Raw genomic sequence first — 19124 nt, 5'->3', positions numbered from 1 at the left:
ATACCATGGATGACGGTCTGTTATAAAAGTAAAACGTTATCAAGTAGGCATGAATTGATGTGCTGAAGAGGACAGAATGATTTTAGGGCACTAACTTTAAAGCAAAGACCATTAGAGACATAGTTGTATAAATACAAGTGCATAAGATCTATGTATATGCTGGCAGATATGGATCATATTATGTATGAATAAAAGGAGTCTTACGCTCTATCTAGCTTATCATTCCATTGAAATCCAATGTGCTTATCTTAGTACGATGAATAATTCTGCATTTTTTTCATGCTACCTAGAAATTCAATGGAAAGCATTTTTTAATGTCATGTGACAGAAATCCCAGTGTGAATTAATGACCATGTAAGCGTTGTTTTGTGTTACTGGAGATTTGACCAAACATTCCCATAATGATAATGACATTCTCTATTCAACCTTTCCTGTTACATCCAATGCCAATAGTCTGAAGAAGGGTCTCAACCCGAAATGTCACCCATTCCTTCTCTCCAGAGATGCTGCCTGTGCCACTGAGCTACTCCAGCATTTTGCGTCTATCTTTGCCAATAATTAATATTTGAACGTCATATTTTTTGTTCATGAGCTCATATGAGATTAAATTTACTGTGTTGAACAATAAATACAGTTGAAATATTGTGAACAGCTGAAGAGAGATTCACAGCTGTGGGGGGGGGGGGTCCTTTGAAGGCAATAATTGATTGAAAAACATTTCAACTATTAACGTTAATCCCAATTGATATCAAATTCATTTTGGAGGTGGTGCTTTGCATAGATTAAAAAGATGCTGGGAGGTTCAGATTTGCTTGCCATTTAATAGGAACAAGAGTTCAATTTGGATCATGTTTGATAAATAGTAGGAACAGATCAAACTATGATACTGAATTCCAAGGAATCTAACATAAGGATCTCTAATTCTGAAATTGGTTTTATACATAGTTCCCCTATTTCAGGGCACCGTAATGTTTGGGACACAGCAATGTCATGTGAATGAAAGTAGTCATGTTTAGTATTTTGTTGCATATCCTTTGCATGCAATGACTGTTTGAAATCTGCAATTCATAGGCATCACCAGTTGCTGGGTGTCTTCTCTGGTGATGCTCTGCCAGGACTGTATTGCAGCAATTCTTAACATGCTTGTTTTGGGGGCTAGTCCTCTTCAGTTTTCTCTTCAGCATATAAAAGGCATGCTCAATTAAGTTCAGATCGGGTGATTGACTTGGCCACCTTCAGAATTCATTATGCTACTATCATCAGCAGTTACATCATCAAACATGTGATTTTTTCTATTACAAATCTTAAATTGTGGAGTACAGAGGCAAATAAATAAATGATGGATCTTTGTCCCAATCATTATGGAGGGCACTGTATAAGACCTGTTCCTGTGCTGTTCTGTGTTCTAAATTCTGGAGATATGGTCCAAAAAGTATTTGAGGTGGTACCTTGAGCTTGGATGGCGAGTATGCTCCAGTATATTCGGAACATGGTTCATGTTTTGATACATATACAAGATACAAGACTACAATTAGATCAGTTGGGAGCTTAATTATACAGTGCATTCAGAAAGTATTCAGACCCCTTCACTTTTTCCACATTTTGTTACGTTACAGCCTTATTCTAAAATGGATTAAATTCATTTTTTTAATCATCAATCTACACTAATACCCCATTATGCATTAATACACTAATGCAAAGTAATTAAAAAGAAATAACTGAAATATCACATTTACATAAGTATTCAGACCCTTTACTATGACACTCAAAATTGAGCTTAGGTTCATCCTTTTTCTATTGATTATCTTTGAGATGTTTCTGCAACTTGATTGGAGTCCACCAGTGGTTAATTAAATTGATTGGACATGATTTGGAAAGGCACACACCTGTACATAGGTTGTCAGTGCATGTCAGAGCAAAAACTAAGCCATAAAGACGAAGGAATTGTCCGTAATAATAATAATAATAAATTTTATTTATGGGCGCCTTTCAAGAGTCTCAAGGACACCTTACAAAAATTGAGCATGTAGAGGAAAAACATGTAAGGGGAATGAAATAAATAGTAGAGACATGACTAGTACACAAAGTAAAGACAGAATTCAATACAAAACACAGTATGAGGCAATTAATGCACAGATGAAAAGGGACGGGGACGTGGGGCTAAGGATAGGCAGAGGTGAAGAGATGGGTCTTGAGGCGGGACTGGAAGATGGTGAGGGACACGGAATTGCGGATCAGTTGGGGGAGGGAGTTCCAGAGCCTGGGAGCTGCCCTGGAGAAGGCTCTGTCCCCAAAACTGCGGAGGTTGGACTTGTGGATGGAGAGGAGACCGGCTGATGTGGATCTGAGGGACCGTGAGGGTTGGTAGGGGGAGAGGAGGTCAATGAGATATGGGGGGGCCAGATGGTGGAGGGCTTTGTAGGTGAGGATCAGGATTTTGTAGGTGATCCGGTGGGAGATGGGAAGCCAGTGAAGTTGTTTGAGGACTGGAGTGATGTGATGCCAGGATTTGGTATGGGTGATGAGTCGGGCGGCTGCATTCTGGACCAGTTGAAGTCGGTTGATGTAGGTGGAGCTGATGCCAAGGAGAAGTGAGTTGTAATAGTCCAGTCGGGAGGAGATGAAGGTATGGATGAGTCTTTCAGCAGCGGGCGGCGTGAGAGAGGGTCTGAGTTTGGCGATGTTGCGGAGATGAAAGAAGGAGGTTTTAATGACATGGCGGATGTGAGGCTCAAGGGAGAGGGTGGAATCAAAGATCACGCCAAGGTTGCGGGCCTGGGGAGATGGGGAGACAGTGGTGCCGTCGATGGTGAGAGTGGGGTTATTGATTTTGCTGAGTGTGGCTTTGGAGCCTATGAGGAGGAATTCTGTCTTATCGCTGTTGAGTTTGAGGAAATTATGTTGCATCCAGGTTTTTATAGCTGACAAACAGGAGTTGATATGGGAGAGGGGGGGGGGGGGGGGGGGGGGGGGGTTGTGGGGGGATTTGGTGCCAAGGTAAATCTGGGTGTCATCAGCGTAACAGTGGAAGTCCAGATTGAAGTGGCGGAGTATCTGACCAAGGGGGAGGATGTAGATGATGAAGAGGAGGGGGCCAAGTACGGAGCCTTGGGGAACGCCTTGAGTGACTGCGGCTGTAGCAGAGGTGTGGTTGTGGAGAGAGATGAAGTGGGATCTGTTGGAAAGGTAGGAACGGAGCCAGCTGAGTGCAGAGCCTTCAATGCCGAGGTCTTTGAGTCTGGTGAGCAGGATGTTATGGTTCACTGTATCGAAGGCTGCACTCAGGTCGAGGAGGATGAGGATGTTGAGGGAACCAGTGTCAGCAGAGGTGAGGAGGTCGTTGAGGACTTTGAGGAGAGCAGTTTCTGTGCTATGGAGGGGGCGAAAGCCAGATTGGAGGGGTTCAAGTAGGTTATACGCAAGGAGGTGGGAATGAAGTTGCGACGCAACGATACGCTCCAGGGTTTTTGAAAGAAAGGGGAGGTTTGAGATTGGGCGGTAGTTAATGAGAGAGGAGGGATCAAGACCAGGTTTCTTTAAGATTGGTGTACCGGCAGCAGTTTTGAAAGCGGAGGGGACAATTCCTTGGGACAATGAGGAGTTGAAGAGATTAGTGAGGTTGGGGCAGAGAACGGGGAGGCAGGACTTCAACAGGGGAGTGGGGAGAGGGTCGAGGGAGCAGGTAGTGGGTTTGGAAGAGCTGATGAGTTTGGAGATTTCAATAGGGGTGACCAGGTCAAACTGGGAGAGGAAGCAGTGTGGAGGAGGGGTAAGGAGGTCAGTGGAGATGTTGAAAGGAGGGGCCTTGGTAGGTGGTGGAGTAGATGCTGGGGAGTCGGGTACAGGGGATAAAGATTGATAGATGGTGCTGATTTTATCAGCGAAAAAGTGGAGGAATGAGTTGCAGAGATCCGGCGTAGAGGTAGGGAGAGTGTTGGCTCGAGGCTTGAGGAGGTTGCCCACTGTGGAGAAGAGGGTTCTGTGGTTTAGGCAGGGATCGGTGAATATGGAGGAGAGGTAGGCAGATTTTGCAGCAATGAAAGCATCTTTGTAGTCAGTGAGGTGGAGTTTGTAAGCTTCAAGGTGGACTGTGAGAGATGATTTCTTTATAAGTTGTTCGAGTTGGCGACCAGTCTGTTTCAGTTTACGAAGTGCAGGTGTGTACCAGGGTGAAGATGTGTTGAAAGTTACGGTTCTTGATTTGAGGGGGACCTCTGAGACACGATTGTGTTGAGACACAGATCTGGGGAAGGGTATAAAACAATTTCTGCAGCGTTGCAGATCCCGAAGAGCACAGTGGTCTACGTATTCTTAAATGGAAGAACTATGGAACCACCAGGACTCTTCATAGAGTTGGCCGCCCGGCCAAACTGAGCAATCGGGGGAGAAGGGCCTTGGTCAGAAACCCGCTGGTCACTCTGACAGAGCTCCAGAGTTCCTCTCTGGAGATGGGAGAACCTTCCAGAAGGACAACTATATCTGCAGCACTCCACCAATCAGGCCTTTGTGGTAGAGTGGCCAGACAGAAGTCACTCCTCAGTAAAAGGCACATGACAGCTCACTTGGAGTTTGCCAAAAGGCATGAGAAACAAGATTCTCTGGTCTGATGAAACCAAGATTGAACTCTTTGGCCCGAATGGCAAGCGTCACGTCTGGAGGAAACAAGGCATCGCTCATCACCTGGCCAATACCATACCTACGGTGAAGCATGGTGGTGGCAGCATCATGCTGTGAGTATGTTTTTCAGCTGCAGGAACTGGGAGACTAGTCAGGATCGAGGGAAAGAAAGATGAACGGAGCAAAGTACAGAGAGATCCTTGATGAAAACCTGCTCCAGAGCGTTCTGGACCTCAGACTGGGGTGGAAGTTTTCAACAGGACAACGACCCTAAGCACACAGCCAAGACAACGCAGGAGTGGCTTCATGACAAGTCTGTGAATGTCCTTGAGTGGCCCAGCCAGAGCCTGGACTTGAACCCGATTGAACCCGAGGGACCTGAAAATAGCTGTGCATTGATGCTCGCCGTCCAACCTGACAGAGCTTGAGAGGATCTGCAGAGAAGAATGGGAGAAATTACCCAAATACAGATGTGCCAAGCTTGTAGCGTCATACCCAAGAAGACTTGAGTCTGTAATCGCTGCCAAAGGTGCCTCAACAAAGTACTGAGTAAAGGGTCTGAATACTTATGTAAATGTGAAATTTCAGTTATTTCTTTTTAATTACTTTGCAAAAATTTCTAATCACCTGTTTTCGCTTTTGTATTTTAGGGTATTGTGTGTAGATTGATGATAAAAATTGAATTTTATTGAATTCATTTTAGAAAAATGCTGTAACGTAACAAAATGTGGTAAAAGTGAAGGGGTCTGAATACTTTCTGTATGTACTGTACGCTGTACAACTCTAACTATATACCTGAAGGAACTGGATGGATGTAACACACACCAACCCATGCAAGGTTTGTGCGGGATGTGGACGTATGTTATTCTTCAGACATGAATGCTGCCAGCTAAGTCCTCTTGACAATCGGTAGCTCTCATGTCTGTGCAAGATTGATACATGCATTGATTACAACATAATCTAAGCTGCCACTCCAATGACGCAATGCTGCGTTGGTGAAAGTCCTGTCTCTTGGGTGAGAATTGAAACCGTAGAGTCTTCCATCTATTTTTCCAAACAAAACAGTATTCACCTGCGGTTCTGACGATCGTCTCCTTCCGTCAGAAAACACAGTTGGATTCAAGTGTATTGCAATGGTGCAGCATGGTTAGATTTTTCTTCACAACAATGAAAGTCAAGACATTTTTCTTTTCTAACTGGTGTTTGGGGCATCATTTCCTACCAGCTAATGGAACTGTGTTTGAAAATTCAAAAAATAATTCATTAAGATCGGTATGATAATAATGGTCAGGAAGAGCAAAGATAAAAATACCAACCAGAGTGCAGAATATAAGTGTTACAGAGTTATAGTATAATAGTTACAGAGAGAAAATGACCTGAAGAAGGTTCTTAACTAGAAATGTCGCCTGACCATTCCCTCCATAGATGTTGCCTGACCCACTGAGCACTTTGTGTTTTGCATATCTTCAGTGATTATTTGGTTAAATGGGAGAGGACGTTCAGATGGAGTTTTTTTTCTCTGCTTTTTCCCAGAAAACAAAAGATCAATCCAGGAGAATCTTAATTGACTTATCTTTTAGAAATCATTTCATCTATTAAAAATTGATAACGCTAATATTTTTATATTTTTCAACAGTGCAATAACACTTGACAATCATCTGGTACTGCTTTCGGTGGCTGGAGCAGACGCAGGAAGATATTATGTACAAGCAGTCAATGAAAAGAATGGGGAAAACAAGACAAGTGCATTTATCTTCCTGGCAATTTTAAGTAAGTGTAAAAATAATAAGTGGCTTGTACTTTTATTTATCAATGGTAGAAATAGTCTGGGGTGATAAGAAGAGGTGAGGATGTTGGGTGAGGCAGGATCTGTGGAGGGGAATGGACAAAAGACGTTCGAGGTCTGGTCCCTTCTACAGGCTAACGGGTCCCGACCCGAAACGTCGTCTATCCATTCCCTCCACTGATGCTGCCTAATCCTGCTGAGTGCTTCCAGCATTTGTGTTTTGCTTATGACCCAGCATCTGCAGTTTCTTGTGTCTCCAGGTGATCTCTGCTTGTGTAAAAGTGGCTATTGAGACATTGGCTTAAGTTTTGACCACGGTCCATCATAGCAGAGTTAATTTACAAGATTTTCAAAACAGTGATTGAACCTTCCCTTGGTTTTAAGGGAAGTAGATCGAAATGAGGTGCCACATACAGTTTTAGGAAACTATTGAGACAATGGAGAATAGTCATGTCAATATTGAACTGCAGGTTTCCAGATTTTGGAAAATATAATGTGTGAAGGTAGGTGTAAAGGGCTGAACATTTGAGGTAAGTGCCTTTGACGCAATGTTTTAAAGGAACATTGTAAATGAAGTGCGTGCATCATTGTGTTTATTGTTAACACCAGAGTGTAATCAGCAAGTATGCAATGTATACTGTTTTTCTTTTTAATTGCTGACTGATGACTGCATACTTATTGGCTTGTATTTTAGCCTGGAGGCAAGTTGTTTGTGGGAACGTTGTTGTGAGCTCAGGAAACTCCTAAGGACAGAGTTCCCAGGTGCCTGAAAAAATTTAATTGCAGAACCTCTTGAAGTGACTGGTAGCCTGAGGGCAGGAGGGCTTCAGTGTGGAATGATTGCTTCAGAAAGCATTCAGGAAGAGGTAGGAGTCGGTAAGGTTGGGGGTCATGGAAGAATTGGGTGTGAACCAAACCCCTGGTAGGTGGTCCCAAGTGTTGTAGGAAGTTTGGAGTGTTTGGGACAGGACCAGGGACAGGAATAGGGAGACAGGATGTGTCTTGCAGTGAGTGCCCAATGAGTAAGGAGGGTCATGAAATGTTGGGAAGGATCCTAATTGGGAAAACGTACAGTGGTTTCAAAATCTGATTGGTATTGATTTATTATTGTCATGTTTTGATTTATTATTATACTTATACCGAGCTACGAGCTACAATGGAAAACCTTTGCTGCCTATTTAATCATATTATACTATACGTGAGTATAATCAGATACAACAGGTAGTGCAAAGAGAACAATGCCAGAGTGCAGAATATAAGTGCTGCAGCATTATAGCATAACAGTTACATTATAGTTACAAAGAAAAAAGGTGCCTGAAGAAGGGTCCCAATCGAAGAGACACCAGTCCATTCCCTTCACAGATGCTGCCTGACCCGCTGAGTTCCTCTAGCATTTTTTTGTATTTTGTTAAATGGAGTATGGAGTACTCCAAATTCAGATGGATTAAACAAAAGATTAATCCCATCCAATCTTAAACAGTGTATCTTTTTAAAATTATATTATCCAATTTTTTGCTTGGCATAAAGGTGGGTCTGTATCGCAACTGGACTGCCCTGATAATGTTACTATTGGGCATCACAGCTGAATAGCTTCGAAAGATGCAGTTAGATTCGTTTTTATTCAATGTTCATCTTGGGCTCAAGTGTTGATGCATTTTTAAGCCTCAACGCAATTCACTGAACTGATTGGAGCTATGGGGATGTTCAGTGAACAGATGAAAATGATGGTTAGGGAAGGGCAAGTTCGTACATTGAGTCCATGAGACTCTTCTTGCAATCAAATGTCATGACCCCGTAATGGCCCCCATCAACCAGCAGTCATGTAATCCCTCTTGAGAGAAGCAAAAAGCATTGAAAAAAAAATCGGACCATTTCAGTGAAAATAATATAATGTGTGATATTTCCCCTTTGACCTCAAAGGCATTATAATGAGCTCTAGTAGTTCTCAATTTCATTTCACTCAATGTCAGTCAATATCTGCGGTTGAAAGAAACTCACTCCTTTCCCTTTTGAAGACTGAATTCATGCTATGTGAGCTGGCAGATTGAACCACTGCAAAAAGTAAATATTCCTGGCTGGCATGAAAACTATCATTCAATGCTAATTCAATTTATTTGCTTTGTCCTGCAACTTAATGCCCAGTGGACAAACACCGTGCTATTATTTTTCCATTTTCTTCTCTGCGATTGGACAAATTGCTTGATTGGTTGACGTCATGTGTACAAAATGTGAGCAATCATGGCATGAGTCTATGTGTTAGCGGGTTTCAAATGTGGATTCTAAGACAGGCAAACTTAATCGTGAACCACAATCTGGTTTATTTTGGGAAATCCAGTCAATTTGTTTAAATTAATTGCTCTCATTAAAATCACCATGCACAATTCTATCGACATTCAATCATTAAGAATGGCATATTTAGATTAAATATGTGCCTTACTTTCACAATCACATTGCTCTTTGATGAATTTACAGTCGGCATCAGTGTGATTGTAAATCTCATTTCTATTTTATTCTACTTATATGACTTGTATGGGCTACCTTAGTTTAGTTTATTATTGCCACGTGTACTGAGGTACAGTGAAAAGCTTTTGTTGCGTGCTATCCAGTCAAAGAAAAGACTATGGATAGTCTTTAGATTACAATCAAGCCGTCCACAGTGAACAGATAAAGGATAAAGGGTACAGCATTTAGTGCAAGATAAAGTACGATTAAAGATAGTTCAAAGGTCTCCAATGAGGAAGGTGGGAGGTCAGGATTACACTCTAGCTGGTGAGAACATGGTTCAGTTGCCTGATAACAGCTAGGAAGAAATTGTTCCTGAATCTGGAGGATTCTGTTTTCAAACTTCTGTAACTCTTGCCTGATAGGAGAGACCAATCCTTGATTATGCTGGTGGCCTTGCCAAGGAAGCGTGAAATGTAGATGGAAGGGGAGGTTGGTGTGAGTGATGTTCTGGGCTAAGTCCACAACTCTGCAATTTCTTGCGGTCTTGGATGGAGCTGTCCCCAAACTATACCGTGATATATCCCGATAAAATGCTTTCGCAGGCACATCTGAAGAAGTTGCTGGGTTGTTGGGGACATACCGAACTTCCTAAGCCTTTCAGGAAGTAGGTGTGCTTTCTTGGCCATAGTTTCAATGTGGCTGGTGCAGGACAAATTGTGGTGAATATTTATTCCTAAAATCTTGAACTTTCCAACCATTTCTGCTTCAGTGCCATCAATGTATATTGGGATGTGTGTAGTGCTTCGCTTTCAGAAGTCACTATTGTTGTAATTTAGTTATAATCTTGTGATTTTTCCTCTACAAAAATCACAACATTAATCCATTAGCTTTTAAAATACTAAAATTGAAAGTGTGCTAGAATAAATTTTAAGCTGTTTTTGTTACTTTAGTTTTTTTCTTTGATAATTGACATTGTATTTTTCTTGCTGGACAACTAGTATTGCAACTGGACCAATGGGTACCACACCTCAATAACTTTGAAGGATGCAATTAGATTAATTTTTTTCCTTCCATTTTCATCTTGGTCACAATGCATTGAGGTGTTTTAAAGCCCCAGCATGACACCTGCTGTAAGTCAACGTTTTTGTAAATTGAAGCGTCTACCTCTCATTTCTTACTGATTTCCTTGTTATCTTTGGGAGAACTGAATAGGAACCATTAAAATGGTTACCATTTCAAAGAAAAATGCATTATTTCTTTCTTGGAAGAGATATGAAATGTTCAGTTCCCTGTTTAGTTGATGGGTTGTTTTAATATATTAAATTATGGATATTTGTAGGTATGAATGTTTTTTAAATATTCATCTATAAACCATTCAGTCATTAATTTTACATTGCTTAATTCATCCGACAAGCTGTGAATTTAGTATTTGTGGCAGCCTATTATTCTCAATATGCTGCAGAGCCGTACGTTGTCACTTTCAAGTCTTAACTTCCAAAATGCCTGGCTTTAATAAACAGAAAGAAGTTCTGTTATGACTGTGCGATCTTTAATTTGGGATATTTGCAGTTGAATTTAGAATGGGATGACTTAATATTTAAGACATTGGAAAGAAATATTTTGGATTTGACTGCTGCTGATTATGGATATATTCTGCAAAATGATTGCTGCAAGGGAAAGATAGTAAGTTTTTTACTAATGCACTATTCAATAAAATAAGCAGATGCTGAGATGGAAGGTCTGTCTGGAAACATATTGTAATATAGATATTTTATAATATTTTGTAACGTGTAAAGTAATAGGGATCAAAGGGGAGCTCTGTGGTGATCTGGTGCTAATTATCAGAGACCTGATGAGTAAACTGATAGCTACTTTGCTATGCAGATTATTAATGATTTGAAGGAAATCGTTTGAATTTGGATGACTGCAAATTAGTCAATCAGAATGGCAGTGATAGAAATAGATCCTGGATGCTTGCAGTTAATGAACATAATGCATGTGACTGTACACTTTACTCCATTGACTTCAAACATATCAAATTTCTGAAGCAGAAATCATACAGTTGCAGCTATATACATACAATTAAAGCAGATACAATAAGGGCATGTAAGAGGCTTTTAGGTATACACATGAAAATGCAAAGAATAGAGGGACATGGATCATGTACAGGCAGGTGGGATCATGTTCAGTACAAATATTGTGGGACAAAGGGGCCATTCTTGTGCTGTCCTGTTCTATGTTCTATCTACCCTTGTAAGTTTTAATGCTATTGTTGCATCAGCCGTTATTGAAATGGCAGTGTACCTATAGCTACCCTGATTAAATATGAGACTTCATTAACCTATTGCCTTTTAGACATTTTGGAGATCTTAAATTTCTTTACAGATAATGGAGTGCATTTTGAAATATGCTATTATGTTAGACATTCATAGATTCATAAGTTTAACATCTTATACTGTACCAGGGTCAAACATAAGGCAGAGAGAGATAGATTTTTGATTTGTACAGGTGTCAGAGGTTATGGGGAGAAGGCAGGAGAATGGGGTTAGGGGAGAGATCGATCAGTCATGATTGAATGGAGGAGTAGACTTGATGGGCCGAATGGCCTAATTCTACTCCTATTCCTTATGACATTATGAACATAGTGCTGGAGGAATTCAGCAGTCAGGCAGCACAGGAGAGAGAATGTACAGGCAATGCATCGAGTTTGAACCCTTCTTCAGACTGCTTCTGAAATGTCCCGATCTGAAGCATCATCTGTCCATTCCCTCTTTAGCTGCTGCCTGACCTGCTGAGTTCCTCCAACACTTTGTTTTGCTCAAGATTCCAGCATCTGCAGTTCCTTGCGCCTCAACTTATACCAGGGTCATTAGCTCGTGGCACTTCCTTTCTCCTATTCTGCAGCATTCAACATTTCTTAATCAGTTTTCACAGTTCACTCGATACATTTTGGCATTCTAGCACTCCAGTCCAATGAGTGTCAATTGGTTTCGACTTCATGCTTTGCTGAAAACAGCAAGATTTTGTTACGTCTGAAAAAAAATATTACAGTGCATTTAACCATGACTCTGGTAGGTTGGTTTTGAATGCCTAGCTCTTTCCACTCCAGTAATAAAGCAGAAAGTGCAAGGGCAAGTCAAACAGCTTCTGTGGAGAGAGCCAGCAGCACCCTTCAATGTGATCATGGCTGATCATCCACATTCAGTATCCAGTTTCTGCCTTCTCCCCATACCCCTTGATTCCGCATGAGCACCAAATTGAAGGGGTCAAAGCCAAGTGTACCACTGCCTCAGTGAGGAGTGCTTAGATCCTTGAATGGTGCAAAGGGAAGTGGTGCAAGGGCAGGCATTGCATCTGTGGGGTTGAACCCGTAGGGTGTGAGAAGGGGAGTGAGTACTGGTGGAGATGTAGGAGTAAAATGGGGAAGTAACATTTCCTTTGGAATTCCAAAAGGAGAGAGGAAAGAAATGTTTGTCAGATGTAGTATTGCCTTGACAGTGGCCGAAATTACAGGGGATGACCATTGAATGTGTTGGCACATGGGATGGAATGTGAGGACCGTGGGATCTTTGTCCTTGTTTTGGGTGGGAGGACTGGAGGTTGAGTAGAGAAAGACAGGTTATGATCCTGTCAACTATGGCCATGGGTAAGAATGACTATTGGTTAAACATGTTTCCAAGATTTAATTTACTTTCGAGAAAAATTCAATGCTCCAATAATTTTCCTCTTAAAGACTGAGGTTTGAAATCTCTCAATTTCTAAGGACAATATTGTACTGCTTGCCTACTGAAAGCAGCCCGTGTATGCCAGGTATTTTCTGAATATAAAACAAGATATTTCCAGGCCACATTTATGGAATAACTTCCACGTGAAACAGTTATGTTTACTTTAAAAGTCTGAAGATGGGTCTCGACCCGAAACACCACCCATTCCTTCTCTCCAGAGATGCTGCCTATCCCGCTGAGTTACTTCAACACTATGTGTCTACTTATGTTTAATTTAAAACATCCATTCTGTTTCATTCTTAGTGTCTGATGAATTCGAGAGCACTGTTGGTGAAACAAAGACCTTACTGTTTGATTTACTTGACAAAATCATGTACCGGTAATTGATTTCACTACAGCTCATAGTTCGCCAACCTTGCAAAACCCAAAAAACTCAACTCAACTCAACTCCTCCCCAAGATGCACATCCCACTGCTTTGACCGTTACCAGTTATATGTTTCCAATCAATGTGTTTTCACCACAGTCCTCCAATCCTTCTACACCTCCACTCCATACCATGATGGTCTGGGAACGCTTCATTCACATAGGAGTGAACGGGTCCTTTTCAAAATGGCAGGCAGTGATGAGTGGAGGGCAAAAACAAGGGGGCAGATTATTATCTCAATGGGATGAGGCTAGGTAAGGGGGAGATACAGCGAGACCTGGGTGTCCTTGTACACCGGTCACTGAAAGTTGGCGTGCAGGTACAGCAGGCAGTGAAGAAAGCTAATGGAATGTTGGCCTTCATAACAAGAGGATTTCAGTACAGGAGTAGAGAGGTTCTTCTGCAGTTGTATAGGGCTCTGGTAAGACCACATCTGGAGTATTGCGTACAGTTTTGGTCTCCTAATTTGAGGAAGGACATCCTTGTGATTGGGGCAGTGCAGCGTAGGTTCACGAGATTGATCCCTGGGATGGCGGGACTGTCATATGAGGAAAGTTTGATAAGACTAGGCGTATTCACTGGAGTTTAGAAGGATGAGGGGGATCTTATAGAAACATATAAAATTATAAAAGGACTGGCCAGGCTAGATGCAGGAAAAATGTTCCTAATGTTGGGCAAGTCCAGAACCAGGGGCCACTGTCTTAGAATAAAGGGGAGGCCATTTAGGAAATGTCCTCCCCCACTGAGGTGAGAAAAAACGTTTTCACCCAGAGAGTTGTGAATTTATGGAATTCCCTGCCACAGAGGGCAGTGGAGGCCAAATCACTGGATGGATTTAAGAGAGAGTTAGATAGAGCTCTCGGGGCTGGTGGAATCAAGGGATATGGGGAGAAGGCAGGCATGGGTTATTGATTGGGGACGATCAGCCATGATCACAATGAATGGCGGTGCTGGCTCGAAGGGGCGAATGGCCTCCTCCTGCACCTATTTTCTATGTTTCAGTCCTATTCAAGCCCTCTCCCTTAATACTTTTTTCTCATCTTTCTCTCCAATTTAAAATAAATGAGGATTTTAGACGTGAAATGCAATCAAGCCATACATATTACAACTGGTAGTGCATTGAGAAAAATACCAGAGCACAGAATATAGTTTGATTCTCAGAAATATCCATGCAGATATTACAGACATTGCAATGACAGCCTAAGTATCTGATATTTCTACTGATGAACAGCATCTTATGTAAGATCATTCATACCATTACAAAATATTTTGTATTCCAACACTGACAGTCTGTCACCTTTCTTGAAATGTTAGAAATATATTTGTATATTATCAAGCAATTAATCTTCCTTATTGTGCCACACAGTAACAAAACATTGAAAAATGATACGCATTTTTCAAAAATAAGAATTTTCTGGATAGAGTGCGGAATACTAATCTTGTCATAATAAATGTGACAAGATGAAGAATTGGTGTTCCAGTCATTTGAAAGTTTAGAAAAATAGACAATACTCATTTAAATTACTGGTCAGGTACAAAAGACTGGATGCATGCAATAAATTCTTCCCAAAATCCTGGAGCATTAATGTCTTCATTGTTTATTATATGAAGAAAAATGTATGTGAGATGATTAATTTGCAGTGAAAATTGCTCTGTGCACTTTCCCCATGAACAAGTTAATTGAGAAACCAAGTTTCTTTTAATGTGGGATTAACTTTTAATTACTTACCTGGTTGCTTATCTCATTGCAGACTTGACTCCCATTTGAGTAAGTGGTCCTGTTGGATGGAACACTTGCTTTCTGTCCCTAAGCATTTGTCACGTTATTTCTCCATTCCATACTCACTCTGACCTCTCTTATGTTGGTCTCCAATAAAACTCGGTGTAAGTTGGAGCTCGGCATATTTCAGACCTGTGGTATGGAAAGATCGATACTGTTTTTCAGAGCCAAAGATCGGATGAAAGCGATGCGCATAACTGGCTCAGGAGTGGGAACTGTTGGAGATTGGGTGCTTCCATCAATAACCTTGGTTGTCATTGGATCAAAGGGGCAGGGGGAGAGCGGTAGGATTGGGACAGTCAGGTGGAACCTCAGGACACTTTGTGGATTGATCGGCTGGAAAGGCAAGGAGATCACGTGGTTGAGTCCACACATTGAGTTGGGGGGAGAAGTTTGGGAGGACTACGATGGTGCAGCAGTAGAATAGGTGCCTTACAGCGCCAGAGATCCGGGTTCGATCCTGACTGCGGGTGCTTGTCTATACTGAGTTGGAACATTCTCTCCATGACCGTGTGAGATTTCTCCCACACTCCAAAGACGTAGAGGTTTGTAAGCTAATTGGCTTACAATTATGGTATAATTGTGCATTGTCCCCGGTGTGTGTTGGATAGTGTAAGTGTACGGGGGTCGCTGGTCAGCACGGACTCGGTGGGCCGAAGGGCCTGTTTCTGCGCTATATCTCTAATCTAAACAAGGATGGATTGGGTTTAAGGATCGGACCTATGCTATCATGGGGCAGGGGATGAAGGTCGGGTGGGCAATATGGTTGGGACTCAACAGTAAGAATCAACAGTAAGGATTTATTTCCAGTGGCTGAAGTTACCATCTGAAATAGTACACTGCAGTGTGAGAGCCTATTTGTTAGGGAAGTGCCCGAGCTTAGACAGTCGTGTCCCCACCACATTCCAGGAACAATGTTGAGCAAGGTATTTACATCATTTCTGGGCACAAGGGTGACTCGTACCAGGAAATGCCCATTAGAATCTGGTTGTTATCACATCCCAATCTGAAGAAAGAATGATTTTCAATTGCAGACCACTGGAAAAAAAAGCAGCATTAAGCAATTGAATTTCTAGTTCATGATCTCTTTTCAAATGATTTGAAGTGGTTACTGAAACATATTAACTGAGTTATTTCACTTAATTTATGTGAGCGAAATAAGGATGAATGTTAGCTGAATGAATCACTCCAGTGTAAATATCAGACAATTATTCTGGGAATAGTCTCTTTCTATGCAGCTGTCTTCTGAAGCAGCTGAGTCCATGGTAAGCATTTTTAACACGCAGTGTTTATGAGGTAACAATGTTTTTATAGAATAGGAAAAAGAAATGCCTTATAAAGTATATAAAACAGACTGAGATGCATGGAAAGAATGATGCTCGTTTAACAACTTTATTGCCAGTTTAATGGATAGTAAACAACTTAAAGTGCAAGAGGAACTCAGCGAGTCAGGCAACATTTGTTGAGGGCATGGACAGACAACGTTTTGGGTCCGGACCCTTCTCCAGACTGACCCGACCCCGAAACGTCGTCTGTCCATTCCCTCCACAGAGGGTGCCTGACCCACTGAGTTCCTCTGGCATTCTGTTTTGCTCAAGATTCCAGCGTCTGCAGTTTCTTGCATCATCCATTTGACTTAAAGATATGTAAAATGTTTCTCACTTTTAAGTTAATGACTGCAAAGTCATTGCTGACGGAGATTTGATGCAGACCAGCCACGTGTTCATCATGCACAAATCAGTGCACTTAAAGATAATCCTGTGCTGTGAAAGGTCAACAGTTGTTTGAACATTATACAATTAACCAGGGCTAATAGTCTTTACAACTTGTACTGGACTGTTACTGAAAACAAAATAAGTTGCATTGTTTTACTATCAACATTTAGCACAACAGAAGATCACGCAACGATGTTGAGAAGGTCTTTATAACAACATTCCATATTGTAGAAATTCATCCTGCAACCTTTTTACTCAGGATGATGGGTAGAGGAACGAGCTGCCAGAGGAGGTAGTTGAGGCAGGCACTACAACAATATTTAGAATACATTTGGAGAGGTACATGGATAGGAAAGGTTTTGAGGGATAAAGGCCAAATGCAGGTAAATGAAACCGATTTAGATGGGGCATCTTGTTCGGCTTTGGATGAGTTGGGCTGAGTGGCCTGTTTCTGTGCCATATGACTCTATAACCTTTGATGCTGCCCCTATACTCTCAAGCACACTAACCTGTTCTAAATTCAGAGGTCTCACCAAGCTGGCTTTCCATACCTGAGAGAGAAGTTATTTTAACACCCTTATAATCTGAAGTAGAGTCCCGACCTGAAACATTGCCTCACCATGTTCTCCAGAGATGCTTCGTAACCCACTGAATTACTCCAGCATTTTGTGGTAGTATAAATAAGAAATATTTAATTGTGCGATAGAGCATGCCTTGAAACCTCTCATAAAGTCATTCTTTATTCAGCATTGCTTTATTATTTGTGGCATTTCAGTGCTGGAGGTCAGACATCACCTAACTCTTGCCGTGTTCCTTGATGGCTCCTCGTTCACGCTTCCTCTCCCATCCAGCTCCATTCCCACCAATGCAGTGGACATCCCTGCAGGTATACACTCAGGCCAGCGGTCCCGCTATGGAGCCGATTGTTTTGTTTTTAAGCCCAGATTTGGCTTGGTGATCATATTTTGCTGAGAATGTAAGTGCTGGAAATTTAAGCAGGGTGGTTCAATATGGTATTGATGAAATTATATGACATATCTATGACCCTGTGAAACATGGCATTACACCTTGCAAGCTTTAAAACGGTTTAGGTGTCAAAATTTTAATCAGTTTCAACAATGTTTTAACCGAGCTGATGGATAACAATTTTATGAGTGTTAAGTTTTCCTAAGCCGATATCTCTTGACTGGCTTCTGGAGTTGACTAGGATGACAGTTTATTGATTTTCCAGTGAAGCAGTTACGACTGACATCACCAGTGCAGCTCCCAGATGTGTATGGTGATGTGAAATGGCCTTAAAGAAGTGAAATATTAGATAGCCTGTGCTGAACGTTAATGAGAAAGGCAATGCTCTGCAAATGTTACACCATGATAAATTGCTGTGAGCTGCGCTTAATTATAATAATAACTGACTGGTTCAGTGCCAGGAAACAGCAACAAATCTTTTTTTTTTAAGTTCCAGTTAAACGCAAATCAGATATCGCAGCATTTGGCTGTCGTCACCGTCAACCTTGTTTTAATTAAATGCATTATATTAGAACATGAATTGTGCCAATGACCATCTTGGATAACAACTAATAAAGATGCTATGCTCAAGCTTTTGAAGCTTGCATTTTAGCTATTTTCTCCAATGTTTGATTATGAAAAATTTTCTGGTTTGTAAATGATGGTGCATAAAAATTGTCTGAAATTTTACAAGCTTCACATTTTCTGTTTTTGGAAAAAACGGCAAAACAATGGTAAGATTGAGAGTTATATAAGGAACAATTAATACAAATTGATACACTATATTGCCAAGGTTCTGACAGGGCTTCTTGTAAGTGTATTTGTTTTTCTTCAGACCATAGAGTCATAGAGTTGCGCAGAGAAGAAATGGGATCTTTGGCCCACCACATCCATTACCATCTACTCTCATTCCATTTGTACACATTAGGTCCATTTCCTTCCATGCCGTGCACTATTTAAGTGTCTGTCCAAATGTGTTTTGAACATAATGATTATAGCTGACTCCACAATCTTCTCTTGCAGTAAGTTCCAGATATCAACCACTCTCTGTGTAAAATAAAAACGTTCTCATCAACTTATATGAAAATCATTGAAGAAAAATTACTTTTTATCTTAGTGTCATCTTTTATAAATAGATCGTTAACACATCCTGTAACCATATTCATTATTATATAATTAATCCAACTGACTATAAGAGAAAAACCTAGTGTGAAGCAGGTTAGGGTGTGGCCAGAGGGAGCTATGACAGCATTACAGGACTGCTTTGAGTGCACGGACTGGGACATGTTCAAGAAGGCTGCAACTGACTATCAACACACCAACCTGGAGGAGTTTATGCCCCTGTCCCACTTAGGAAACCTGAACGGAAACCTCTGGAGACTTTGCGCCCCACCCAAGGTTTCCGTGCGGTTCCCGGAGGTTTTTTTCAGTCTCCCTACCTGCTTCCACTACCTGCAACCTCCGGGAACCGCACGGAAACCTTGGGTGGGGCGCAAAGTCTCCAGAGGTTTCCGTTCAGGTTTCCTAAGTGGGACAGGGGCATTATGCTGCTTCTGTGTCTGCTTGTCTGTGTCTGTTTAAAAAGGGGTCTAAGAGTAAACCTAGCAATTATAGACCTATTAGTTT

General features: G+C 41.4%; 1 protein-coding gene across 2 annotated transcripts in view; it reads left to right on the top strand.

Annotated features, from left to right (window-relative positions):
- The window catches only part of sdk1 (sidekick cell adhesion molecule 1), a 577103-nt gene that overhangs the window by 305513 nt on the left and 252466 nt on the right, over positions 1-19124 (top strand). For both annotated transcript variants that reach the window (XM_033041133.1, XM_033041132.1), the window contains exon 5: positions 6254-6387. In XM_033041133.1, the coding sequence (XP_032897024.1) occupies positions 6254-6387 (134 nt within the window). The remainder of the gene's footprint in view (positions 1-6253; positions 6388-19124) is intronic.

The sequence above is a fragment of the Amblyraja radiata genome, chromosome 22, assembly GCF_010909765.2.
Source record: "Amblyraja radiata isolate CabotCenter1 chromosome 22, sAmbRad1.1.pri, whole genome shotgun sequence".
Lineage (NCBI taxonomy): Eukaryota > Metazoa > Chordata > Chondrichthyes > Rajiformes > Rajidae > Amblyraja > Amblyraja radiata.
Note: the sequence above shows the minus strand (reverse complement) of the source record. Positions and strands in the feature narration are given on the sequence as shown.